At 31.9% G+C, this 14,595-nt stretch overlaps 1 protein-coding gene across 3 annotated transcripts in view; it reads right to left on the minus strand.

Moving 5' to 3' along the window:
* Positions 1–14,595, minus strand: part of LOC144847485 (uncharacterized) — a 50,814-nt gene that overhangs the window by 14,222 nt on the left and 21,997 nt on the right. For 2 of the 3 annotated variants that reach the window (XM_078703879.1, XM_078703876.1), the window contains exons 7-14: positions 14,307–14,387; positions 8,961–9,110; positions 7,977–8,057; positions 6,651–6,721; positions 4,103–4,220; positions 1,293–1,899; positions 873–967; positions 156–239 (exon numbers count right to left, since the gene is read on the minus strand). In XM_078703879.1, coding sequence (XP_078560005.1) covers positions 156–239; positions 873–967; positions 1,293–1,899; positions 4,103–4,220; positions 6,651–6,721; positions 7,977–8,057; positions 8,961–9,110; positions 14,307–14,387 — 1,287 coding nt within the window. The remainder of the gene's footprint in view (positions 1–155; positions 240–872; positions 968–1,292; positions 1,900–4,102; positions 4,221–6,650; positions 6,722–7,976; positions 8,058–8,960; positions 9,111–14,306; positions 14,388–14,595) is intronic. The other variant, XM_078703878.1, reaches the window with a different exon arrangement.

The raw sequence follows: 14,595 nt of genomic DNA on the forward strand, positions 1-14,595 counted from the left end.
TTGCATGTGTATGTAATCTGTATACATCCAAAAAGTCATCATCTATCAATCTTATGAGTACATTCCAGAAGATTAATTCCCTACATGCAACGAATCTTAATGGATGAATGACGAGACGTATAAAATAGGATGTTAGACATATAATTGAACGCTACCCAGGATTTCTTTTCTCCATCGGTTTCCACTTCCGAGAGACTAGAGTGTTTGCGAAACAGCTTAAATTTCTGCCGATGCTCTTGCTAAATTTATAGGAAATGAAAAAATGATTAATGAAAAAGGGAAAAGGGTTAAAATGATACATGAACAATAATACTAATAAATTATAAATATCTATAAATCTAAAGTCTACAACAACATATTGAAGTTTGTAACCACAAAAGGGAGATATTAATATTAGGGGAACGTGTACAACAAATATCAAGCAGAAGCTACAATGAGAAATACGTCTTCTAAATGTAGTTAGTATTACATATATAATCAGTGGCTACTAAGCCCATATACTGCAAGACAAAATTAATGGGTGGGCCCATTTATGAAATGGTAAGCATATATGGGCAAAACAAAATTGGGAACAGCACCCTCTATTCAAGAAAATTGGATGAAGGTCCCAAAAACATATTGCACTTTCCAACGACCTAAAAATTATAATATACTTTAAAAGTTTTAAGTTCAAATACACGAATACCTTGTTTCTGCCATTAATAAGTTAGGGTTAGTTAAATGTTTAAAATGTTGTAAATTCTTTCACTGAATATATTAACTCTCTTTCCAACACCATTTGTCTACCCACACACACACACCACATAACAATGGTGCATTCTCAAATTGATATCATTTTTCTCAATCAATGTGATGATGTGTCAGTGACCTACCGGTGGCGCTCCGCGGCACGCAGGCACTATTTGTTGGCATTTGTGATGGATAGAAACTTTACAAAGCTTGCATCTCAGTCCTTGCTTGATCAACCCTATAAAACAAATAGTTCAATAACGGTTAGGAGGAAAATGGCAAACAGCTTTGGTCATTAAAGCTATCATGTTTTACATAGGCAAAACAATATAGAGTATCTTGTATTAATGGCCCATTGGGACCACTAAAGAATTTCCATCTGATAAAACCACATAAAACTCCAAGAAAGTAGGAAACCTTTTGCCATTTCCCAATCCACCCTCTGCCTGTTATCAATATACTGTTCTTTTTTTTATATTAAATTCATAGCATCACTATTATGTACAGTATGTTTCATTTCATTTATTTTGTCTCCATAAAATGTTTCAAACAAATCGTTTTACCTCTCAAAAGCCCACGGCACTGATCACAAAACGTTGGCTTCTTAAAGTTATAATCCTGGAAAATGTGCTGTCTGCCACCTTTTTCGAGTAACTCGGCAACTGAATCCTTTGATTCCGCTAGAGCACGCTCAAAAGAGCTTCTTTTCAATTTCAGATCATCTGTTTCTACATCTTTCTTTATCCCATCTTCTTTCTTTCGAATTTCAACATCTTTGTCAGTTTTTTTCACATCGTTTTCAGTTTTCTCCATATCTCTTTTTACGCTGAAACTGCTACGCCTTTCCGATTCTTTTTTAATGCCGATGCTTCCCCGTCTTACGCCGTAATCAATTTGTCCATTCATATCTTTTCTTCCTTCGTCAACTTCATTGCGCAATTTCTCTGTGTCTCGTGTACTGCGCCCTCCATTCTCCCTCTTGACGTGTTGATAATCGTCTTGTAAGTCGCGATTTGTAAAGTCTTCTACTTCTTTGCACGTCACCTCAAATTCTTTTCGTATGAGGTCATTCTGCATCTTACTTATATGGTTGGAGCTTTTTCGAACGTAGTCATTTTTTGGGAACCCATTTATTGTCTTCACTCCATTTCCATCAGAAAACAGTTCCAACTGTGAAAGTAAATAAATGTATATTTAGTTCTTCCTTCTAAAGCTCTGTCTACGCTATCAAACTAGATTGACAAAAAAGTATGATGTGCCCAAGTAATATGATTAAATATAGTAGTGATATGTCCAAATATGGTAGTGATATGACATCATCATGTCCATATATGGGCACATCACATTTATTTGTCACATAAAGTTTGATAGTGTAGACAAGGCTTTAAAGCAATGATTTCTTAAGCCCTGTCTACACTATCAAACTAGTTTTACAAAAAATGTGACGTGCCCAACTATGGTAGTGATATGCTTAAAAATATGGTAGTGATATGACATCATCATGTCCATATATGGGCACATCACATTTTTTGTAAAACTAGTTTGATAGTGTAGACAGGGCTTAAGAAATCATTGATTTAAAGCCTTGTCTACACTATCAAATTTTATGTGACAAATAAATGTGATGTGCCCATATATGGACATGATGATGTCATATCATGACATAAAGTTTGATAGTGTAGACAGAGCTTTTAGTAGTCTGTACCTACTGTACAAGTAATACATCAATGGCAGGATTTTAACTACAGACCCTTGGATTTGAAGTACAGTAGGTATAAGAACAAACAAACTACAAAGGCACTACTTAATTGAATCATATAATATTCATAGTAAATATGTAAAAATTTTCAAGAAAAAAATATATTAAATATGAAATATAATTAATAATATTTCAAGAAAAATATAGTAATATGACAATATTTGAACCAAGGAACCTATCTTGTTAACAACCCACTGTACCATGATACATTCTACTTAATATAAATCACATTCAATTCTAATACCATTAAGATAAACAAATATATATTCTTCTTTATATTAATGAAGTAACTAATTATAATTAGTAACTACTACAGTATTCACATCGGTGGTTCTCAGATAAAAACTAAAATTTTTCATGAATAAAATGCCATGTTTCCTTTATGCAATAATTCAAGTCAGCATTAATTCTGCATTTAGCTTAACACCAAGCCTTGGGCTAAAGCAATTCTGTCTCGTTTAATCTATCCTTACCCTGTATTAAAACTGAATACGGACCGACCATATAATTGCACACAGTGAATTAATTCATAGTAAATTAAGACGCAAGGATAGCTATCGTACGTAGTGTGCAATTTGTGACTGGAGTTTGTGGAGATTGTTGAACACTACTAATGAGGTGATTAAAGAAGTTGCACACACTCAGAGTGTGTTAACGATGCTTCGCCTGTTATCAGACATTTGGACCTATTGTAGGGTTTAACCTAAAGTTTCCCTCTCCCTAAAATCCATCAATAGGGCAGGAACAAATCTCTATGTAATAAATATATAACAACAGATAACAAAGAAACAAAAAGCAAAGCCTCTTGAATCAACCTTTTTTTTGCAGGTGATGTAGATTTTTTAATCTATACCTACTAATATTTTTATTTTTTTTACTTTAGCATTCGTTTCTCTAGTTATATAAAAAGTCATATATGATTAATTTAGACATTATTATATACCTCTCACTTGCATAAGCCTGTGGCATTTACCAACCTAATTGTTCTATTTGATAATTAATAAAAGCTTTAACGTGAGTGAAAAAGATAAAGACAACGTATGCATTAATAAAATTGAGAAAACCAATGACAGCAATGACGAAAGCACATAACAGGTGACAGAATGCTTGAATAAGCTACCGGTAATTACGTAAATAATGCGTCAACGTAAATGCATTGTCTAGTACTTCTGCTAAAATTAGCTGACGACATTTGACATTTAAATGTATTATACTGTTTGGTTGTTGTGAGTGCCTGCATCCTGTGAAATCACAGTGCAGTATTTATGAGTAGTTATTGCTATTATAGCCACACTTATCACCCGATTCTGTTTACTGTATCTCCACATATTGCATGATGTGTCCAGTATCATGGCAAATTCTATAACACAGTGTCACATGCATCATAATGTGGTGCGTGGTATTATTAGAGTTAGGATAGGCTTATGGCCTATGATACAGGTATCACATGTGATATTATGTAACACTGTATTTAATACAGAATATGCTTATGATACTGGAGAAACTATAGATACAAATCTACTGAACCACTTTGGAAATCAATGCCTTAGAATAAATAAATAAATATACGATGACTTTAAATGTCAGTTTGTAAGAAAGTATTATTAAACATACCTGAGTCTGTTTTGTCTTGATGATCATTTGAATTTTACGCATCTCATGTCGGACTTTATAAATATCCGTCTGATACTCACTGCTTCTTTTGATTATATTTGATCCTCTTCTGGTATTGCTGTTTAAAAACGAAAGAAATAGCAAATACATTCTAATTAAAGATTTTTTGTCCTTAAAAAAAAGTTTTGTAATGAATCACGTTCACAAACTTTACAATGCACTACAGACTGTTCTAGAAGTGTTAAACTCAATCATGTTCCATAGCGAGGAGATAGATATTAAAGACTAATGAATTTCCAGAAGGTGTACAAAAAGAAGTGGAGAGAAATTTAGTCATGGAGTTAAAGACGAGTATGATCAGACAGAAGAAGGTGAATTTAATCATAAGGTTATTGACTTTAAATGTAGCTAGAAAAAGTACAAAGATAATGTAAAGCTCTGTCTACACTATCAAAATTTATGTGACAAAAAAATGTGATGTGCCCATATGATGATTTCATATCACTACCATATTTGGGCACATCACACTTTTTTTAGTCAAACTAGTTTGATTGTGTAGACAGAGCTTAAGGTTTAGGGCATTGATGCTATGAATTATTACATAATAAAGCTTTTTTTTTAATATTCAAACTTAATTTAACCGCAAACTTTACAAAATAAATTTTTGTTAACCTTCCAGTGTAATTTATGACGTTGACGCTGATTACTCTAATGAACATTGAGAAATCTCAGTTTTACAAAACAGAATTAAATACAAAAAGCTATTAGTGTAATGATGCTTTAGAATGTTACAAGTCCCCAGTACATTACCCTGATCATTCTAGTAATACTGTAATTGCACAACTCCTTTAATCTAGACTTAATGTTTGCTAATGAATACATTCATTAAACTGTTTTTATTAAAAAAAACCAATTTCATTTTTGAATAAATCAATTTGATAAATTGATAAAATATGAAAAAAAGTAGCAAGTACAGTAGTACGTCAGAATTCTAAAATATTAAGATCTTTCTCTCTACGCAACAATACTTGATCACAACAAAATAAAACTATAATATATTAATATAAATTAATTATTCAGTATATATTACCAGGTAGTTCACAGTTCTTCTATGGCTACATTTACAGTAATATATTTATTAAATTATGAACCGATTTCTCAAGTCACGTTTTTTTCTGGTCCTTACTTAAAAATAATAAGCATACACTTACACTTACACAGCAAAGACGGGAATAAAGGTCTTTTATTGGAGGGACGCTGCATGGAACTATTTTACATGGTCCCTGAAAACCGAGTAACACTTTCGTGAAAGTGTGAAAACTACCCATGTATATCTAATTACATTTACCAAATAAGGATATTCAATGATGCGAAACACATATTATTTTTCAAAATGCTGTTATAACTGGATTTGTTCATTTCGCAAATAAAAAAAATAAAATAATGATATAATATATTCATAAAAATCAACTTCCAAAAATAATTTTCGAAAAGGTTCACTTTAAATGTTGTGTTTTAAATGTGTATAACGGAGGAATTACACACTCTATAATAGTACAGATATATTATTTTTTACCTCCATGATTAAAAAAAAAAAAAAATTGTATATGTTAATATACTTTAAAAACATTTATTTTGATGATCAAACTAAAATATATGACTACAACTTGACATACAATAGTACATCTAAAGGGCAACTCACACAGCGCCAAACGACGAGTCGTTTCGTCGCAAGAAAATAAAACATGTTTAAAGTTCTCCCGACAACCTAAAAACTACGGCGGACGCTATCTGAAGGCGTCTCGTCTAGTCGGGATTCAACTTAGACAGCACCGGCAAGTCTGTTTCATCGGGCCTTTTCGTTTGATGCTGTCTGAGTTGGCCTTTATATTGTTTAATTCAATGAAGAGTACAATTTATATAAGCTTCTTGTACACTATATTAGATGTTTAATTAGGTTTAATATACAATTTCTGAGAAATTTGATACCACCGATCATAATTTCTGTGCTAATTATGATTAATATCAAAATTACAATGTTGAAATTGTTTGTTATGTAAATATTTCATTATTTGTATATATATATTTTTTTTATTATTAACAGACTTGTAATAACCAAATTTATCACAAATACAATTAGACTTTTCAAATAATTTAAACTTAAATTTGTTATAATCAATTTAATTTTGAAAATCGAACTATATTATTTATTAAATGTTCGTGCAAGGCCTATTATCTTTGTATATCAGATATAAAATAGATGTAAAATCCCTAATGTCTTTTGCCTTCCAATTATGCTAAATTTGCATTGTAATGTCATTTGTTAAACTTTGTAATTGTTTCATTCCCATCTGAGCGTGTCAGAAATGCTTATTCTAACAAGCTGCAGTAAAGAATTACTACTCTATCAAACTAACAAAATGTGATGTGCCATATATAGACATGATGATGTCATATAACTACCATATTTGGGTACATCACATTTTTTTGGTCAAACTAGTTTGATAGTGTAGACAGAGCTTTAAAGATTAAATAAAGCAATTCTTACCTGTCACAATAACGTTTCTGTTTGTTTAACTTATCATTTAATTCACTTAGTTCATTTTCAAGATCATCAATCTAATATAGAAAGAAAAAAAAAACACCAAATTATTAATTAAAATTCTTCTTCTAAGGTGAGAAAACGAAGGAGCACATCAATTGTCATGGCAATAAAAGTGAATAAATGAAATGAAATTAAAAGGTCATCAAATATTAAGCATCTGTTTTGGTCACAAAAGATATTACCTTTTCTATACAATATCATTTATATTAATTTTTAGTAATCACTAATAAATAATAACTCACATTTTAAAATCATTTCCAGCATATTGACCTTTTGAATTCAGTTTATTGTAAATGTCAGTGCACGGAATAATACAATATTTGAAATTTAATATTAAGGCACACAATTACTGTAATGATTATCTTGAAAGGTCAGCAGTGAGTAAATGTCACAGCATTCATGTTTGTTATGACAACAAACACATTTTAAAATAATATCAACTGACGTTTGTATTTAAAGCTCTCTACACTATCAAAATGGTTTGACAAAAAAAGTGTGATGTGCCAAAATATGGTAATGATATGACATCATCATGTCCATATATGGTCACATCACATTTTTTTGTCACATAAAGTTTGATAGTGTAGACTGAGCTTTATAATGTTCACACTTTAAGCTCTGTCTAAACTATCAAACTAGTTTTAAAAAGTGTGATGTGCCTAAATATGGTACTGATATACGCAAGTATGGTAGTGATATTACATCATCATGTCCATATATGGGCACATCACATTTTTTGTCACATAAAGTTTGATAGTGTAGACAGACCTTTAGATATCCATGTTTCTCAGGGTTGGCTGAGAAGGCCGGAGATGGTAAAGTAAGTAGGAAAGGATAGGAAATGAGAGGAAGAGAAAATGAAGGAATAAAGAACGAAGGAATAAAGAGTAAAGCAGTAAATGAGAAAACGTAAAAACATGAAAATAGTAAGAATAGAGGGCCAAACCACACATAAATATGAAGGTCCCTATAAAGCAATATTGCTTACAGAAGATTACTGTAAATATTACATTATAAATGAATGAATTTAAGCTGCCAATGATGATGATAGGATATAAAATCAAGAGAGTTAAGAACAAAATACAATCTGTTGATATCATAATACAGTAGAACCACTCCTTTAGGCCACTCGTATTGGAACTAAATGAGGGGCCGATCCATATTATGGGGACACTCTGTGGGGTCCTCCTGAAGGTTTCCCCTAAAGATATGATCTCTACTGTATATATTTTCTTGTCAAATCTAAAATGCACTACTGCTGTAGCCTACCTCTTTTATTAAATGACCTTGTGTTTCTTGTAAACTCTGTTCTGTGGATGGATGGTGGATTAATTTACCTTGTGAAAAATCCTGAAAGCAAGAGACAAATTATGACATTTTAATCACTAAAAACACAATAGAAAGAGACCTTGAAACATAGGATGCAAGATTACGATGTATATGTCATTATATATGTATGCATACTGGTATAAGGATTGATTAAGAATAAATGAATATTAAAGATGTATTGTCCCCCAAAAACATGAAAAATGAATATTAATAAAATCAGACTTTAAATAGGCCATTTTGCAGTTTTAATAATTTCACTTCTGTAAAAAAAACAACAAAAATAATTATTTCACTTATAAAAAGACAAATTTTATTAACCAAAAACCATTATCTGACAGACAATTTAAGTATTTTTTGCTTTAAATTAGATTTTTTCAGGTAAATAATTTTTTTTCAATCCAGTTTTGGATATATTGGTATATTAAAAAAAAAATTGAAATGATGATGATATTGATGATAATGATATTAATGATGATGATATTGATGATAATGATATTAATGATGATGATATTGATGATAATGATATTTATGATGATATTGATGATGATGAGGATATTGATGATGATGATGAGGATATTGATGATGTTGATGATGATGATAATGATGATATTGATAATGTTGATGATTTTGATGATTTTGATTACAATCAATTGTGATGAATGTAATAATTATGATGACAAATTTGATAACAATAATGATGGAAAATAGTGCAGTAAATGATGATACCAAGATGAATCAATTTTAAGGCTATTAAGAAAAAATTATTTTTATATACACTCATTATGCCTAAACTATACTTATACTGCACCTTCACCATACACAGGCAGACATTGTCGTTTATACAAAAATGTTTCTATATGACTGATAGGTATATAACAATGTATCTAGTACTTTAAGAATATCAGAAAAAAAATTGTAACTTACACCTGTTACACTTGCCTCAGGTTTGGTAAACATATACTGGGCTATCTTAGGTTTATTGGCGGGGAACTGCATGTCCCCTATGTTCTCTTTGGCATCAACCGCTCTGGTTAAAGTTACTATAGCGTCCATTCTTCTTCCTTGATCACATAACTGTCAATAGGAAATATATAATTTGAAATATACTATGAATTATTAATATCGTTGACTCCTTTAGTTAGCAAGTAAACTATCAGTTAATTGGTACAATTCAGCCAATTTATGTCACGTGACAAACAAATATGTTCAATTGCAACTCAGAATGTATTAAATAAATAATGATATTCTAGTATGGGTTATGTAAATATAATACTTTATAATTATGTTTAAATGTAAAATTTTGTAAAAAAATTGAATAGGCTCGGATTTACGAGAGGTGTATAAATACAGTAGAACCTCAACTCCCGAGGGACACACCCTACGAAGGACACAACCTACGAAGGGGAGTTCCTGTAAAACACAATACTAAGCTGTCCATTTAATAGAGGTTTTACTGTATTTAATACAACAGTGACTAAAGCTCTGTCTACACTATCAAATATCGTAGTGATATGCCCAAATAAGGTAGTGATATGACATCATCATGTCCATATGGGCACACATCACATAAAGTTTGATAAAAAGAATTAATGCATGTATAGTATGTATAAAATTTGATATTAAATATATGAGAGAATAAATGGAGGAATGAGTGAATGAATGAGCAAGTAAATAAATGAAAGAAAGAATACCAAAATGACTGGACGAGTGATAAATGAATGAAGGAACCAATGAATGAAAGGATGGCTGAAACATTTGCACATGAATAAATAAAAAAAGCAAATTAACATATGAAACAAAATAACCGACATGTTAGATGTTTAGTATCTTTGTATAATAACACGGAGTCTATTCAACTTGACAATAGTTGCCGATCGATTGTCTCAATACACAATTATTCTTATTCTAATCAAAAATATTGTAAAAATTGATCTGTAACATGGTAAAAAAGTGCAAATGAACAAAATTTCATTTGTCAGTGTTGTACCAAGATGATGGATTAATCATATTATAATATATGTTTAAGAAGAAAAGAAGAATTGCTAAGCATCATTTTGTATGATCTGTTACCAGTTACTCAGACTTCTACAAAAAATGTAGAATATGATGGCTACCAAGTTTTAATACCATTACCGCATCCACCCCACACCTTGTGTTTTGTAAAAACACTTTATGTTCCCTGAAAACCTGCATTATCTGATATCCACCATACTCTACTCAATCTAATACTAAAATAGTATGGATGTACATTTCTATCTCATTCTAAAATCTTAAAAATCCAACAAATTATAGTTTGTCACTTACATATTTTGCATTGTAAAAACTTCAAATTACTAAACAAACAAACACATCATACTAGATATGCTGTCAGCGATTGTAATATTATACTCCAAAATACTAAACTTGAAATGAATATATCAAATTTAAAATGCGTACATTTAGTAGTAGTTTACAGATCTTATACTAGTGTTCGATGCACTGTGAACCCAGGCCTAGATGCCGAACACAGCCTGTAACTTATTGCAAGTGTTATTAAACTTCATTAAAGAGCATGTTATTAAATTGCATTCGATCACATGAACCAAAGGTATGTAGGTCATGCATCTTCCAGAGCTTTTACTTCATTATTTTTTTTTAAACGTTTTTTAGATTTGAGTAGTAGCTTCTGCATGCCAAGCACATTGTACAAAGACAGTTTTCAATATTTGGGGGGGGGGGGGCAGGTTTGTTCCTCCCATTTTGGAGAGGTGGTTCAAATTTACTAAAACAATGTTCTTCATCTTTATTATTAATATTATCATAAAATATGACAACAAAGAGACACTAATTTGTCATGTTTTATTATCTTTTTGGTATAAAAATGTTTCTTAAAATAAAAAGGTGAAGAGTACAGGTAATTCAATAATGATAATTTAATATAATAGAACAAAATAAGGATTAAATTGTCAATGATCATATTTTTGTTCCTATTATCTACAACAGGAATCAACCTCTGTGTCACTGACGATACTCAATTAGAACAGAGAGTAAACATCTCCCTGACTAGAATTAGTATTTAAAACAAATAATGTTTTATTTTATTGCTGTAGAATAACTGAAACTCACGAAATACGTAAAGGTCAGGCTTGATTTATTAGCCAGCAATTTCAATTTATCTCTTGCAATTGTTTTATATAAATTGTTAGCTTATTGACTTATCAATTGAGTTCAGCAAACCTTTGACTGCTATTCACACATGGTAATGTGCTATTTAATAGTGTTCTGTCCACATTGTGTGCTGATCACTAGTGTGTGCCTTCCACACAATGTTCTATTTAATAGTGTGCTGTCCACACTGTGCGCCGCCCACACTGTGCGCTGCCCACACTGTGCGCTGCCCACACTGTGTGCTGCCTATACTGTGCTCTGTCCACACTGTGCGCCGCCTACACTGTGCGCTGTCCACACTGTGCGCTTCCATATGGTGCGCTGTTTATGTATTGTGCTGTCCACACAGTTTGTTGTTTCTGTAATGTGCCGTTCACATAGTGTGATGTTTACTAGTATGCCATCCATACAATGTGCCCTCCACGCAGTGTGCCTTACACGCAGTATGCCGTTTTTTTACTTAATAAAAAGTAAAAAAAGTGGGGGACTGCACAGGCAATCATGTTCTACATCTAATATACAATATTTGAAATCCAGGTTTATATTTACCAAACAGCTCAGTAGTCATTTAAAAAAATCAAATCATAATCAAATTACTTAACTGTAGAAAATATATGATACCCTAGGTACAAAATCATCTGTCATTAATTTAGTGAAACATATCAAAGAGGATTAGGGCTGTAAATATGAGCAGACTTGCAAAACTAAAAATAACAAAGTTAATTACACGGGCTATTTAACAATATAATGATGGGATAGTAATCTACTGTATCAAAACCTTGTGGAGTTGACTTACTTATAATCTCAGAAAACATAACACATTAGAGAATCGAGAAGCTGACGAATAGCTTATGGTCAAAACAAAGGCTAAAAGAAACTGGAGGGTGTGCTGTGATGGTGTTTATGTGATATGACATGTGGGTGGATGTGATGTGATGTGTGGGTGAATGTGTGATGTGAGGATTACCACCCATCTGATACAGTTGGACAGTGATTTATTTACTATTGGTAATCCTTGGCCACATGTGCCTTAAAGACATAAGATAAAATAAAAAATGTGACGTGTGGGTGTGTTTGGGGGTTATTTACACGAGGTAACGTTCAACTATGTTCAAGGATTCTTCTTTAATGATGTCTCAGAAATATATTGCTTGAATTTTGCATTTTAATCTAAGATCTATCCAAAAGGCACAATTGATAAATAGATATAATAGAAAACAACAGTATTCATCCTAGAGGATAACCATTTATACCGTCTTTGAACAAACAAATGAAATGATGTCATGATCAATAAAGTCCAATTTACAGACGAGTGGTAATAATAATATAGAATAATAAATGAATTCCTTATGACCATTTATACACACACCGCGTACGGGCAGCTTCCGCTTAGGATAGATACAGATTCTACGTGGGACAAACTACGCGGTTTTCTGCTTACCGTTACCGTTCGTCTGTGTAAATTGGCTTTAAATTAAGAAAAAAAAAATTCATACGCTTCTTCATTTTCATCAGGCCTACTACTTAAACACAACCACTACAACAATTGTAATTATTAATGTTACTTGTCTGTCATCATGAAATATATAAACAAATTAATTTCTTAAAATATTATTCTTATATTATTATTTTATTCAATGTTAAACATGAAGGATGAACTTAATAGACCATAAAGCAAACATAAGACATTTTCAATTGTCATTTTAAGAAATTCATTTTGAATTCATTGACTAACAAACCTCATGGGATTTCTGCATTTACCTGAGACACTTCTTATAGAATTTATAAACCAACATGGTTGAAAATGAATAGCATGTTCATATTACAAAGAAATTTAAGTCATTTCAAAACTTTTTATTTTAATTTTAAAAACTGTATGTACAATTGTATGACCCACTATATGACCCCGGGAGAGGTGCGTCATTTAAAAATAATTATTGATGCAGGGTGTGTCAAAAAACTGATGGTACGTCACATCAATGAACAATGGTGTACGTGTCAATGTCCGTCACTTTACCACTCACCATATCATAAACATGGTCATAGTGCGTCAAAATGGGTGCGCCATGGTCACCTAAAGGTAAGTCATACAGGACGTGCATCATGGTATTCATATAATAGGTATGGTGCACATTGTACAAATGACGCACCTCTCCCAGGGTTCGTATAGTGGGTCATACAATTTACAAGTGCATAATGTTGAGCTCAGAATAGTGTTTTTCTGTACTTGATGCTTCAATGATTATATTAGAACTATCTACTCCTACGTGCCCTATATCAACTCACAACCAATGGCTCATCATTTGGTTGTGTATTGCTCATTCATTATCTGGGGTTTTATAGACAATTGTATCAAATAACTGCCTTTATTTTAGCTGTCGATAGAGTGTAATTAGACAATTTGTAGCCAATCGTCATTTGTTATCATAGCCGTCTTCCAGGCTTTCCCAATGCACCCTACAGACACACTTAAGCGCTTAATCACCATATCAGTACAGGCACAGTATAGCACATCTCTTATTTATATATTAACAACATACAGACTACAGTGACAACATGGATTGAAGCCCTTAGGGAAGCTGGTCTAATGGTATGGTGTTCTAAATTTGTCATACGGTTTGCAATCGTTGTAATGTTGCCCAGGATAGTTAAATAAACAATAACTGTCTGAAACCATAATTAGTTTAATTTGATAACATATCCATTAGTTGTAGGTCATGAAGAAGAAACTGTACAGTATGTGACAAATATACAGACATGTTTGTGATACATAAAGCTCTGTCTACACTATCAAACTAGCTTGACAAAAAAAGTGTGATGTGCCCAAATATGGTAGTGATTTGACATCATCATGCCCATATATGGGCACGTCACATTTTGTTGTCCAACTAGTGTATATGATAAATGTATGTAGATAATGTAGACAGAGCTTTACACAGGATAATTTATATATAAAACTACATGAGCTACACAATAAAGAAATTGTACAGCAAAAAATAAAATACAAAATTAGGTTTAAATACTCAAAATTCAGTTTGATTTAGCAATTTTCCAAAAGAAAGTATTAAGTAACGTTGTCAGATGGTTTCACTCCAGGAAGATAAAATAACAAATTTAACTTACCCTCGTTTGAATAATCTTGGCGTGCTTGATAATGGCATGTGCTGTGGAATCTACTACACTGGCTTGAATATTCTGCAAGTCCTGTCATATACAAAACCATACACAATATAATACCCACTTACGTACATTCTGTCCTATAACACAAATCTACATTGTCAAAATAATTACATTAATAATCCGACTTGAGTCAAATCTTTGAGTTACGACGACGACAAAGTTAAGATGACTCGTCAGCTGAAGCAAGTTGGATAAATCTCACCAAAGTGTACATAATCATGTATAGTATTAA

This window comes from Antedon bifida, chromosome 7, assembly GCF_963402885.1.
Source record: "Antedon bifida chromosome 7, ecAntBifi1.1, whole genome shotgun sequence".
Classification (NCBI taxonomy): domain Eukaryota; kingdom Metazoa; phylum Echinodermata; class Crinoidea; order Comatulida; family Antedonidae; genus Antedon; species Antedon bifida.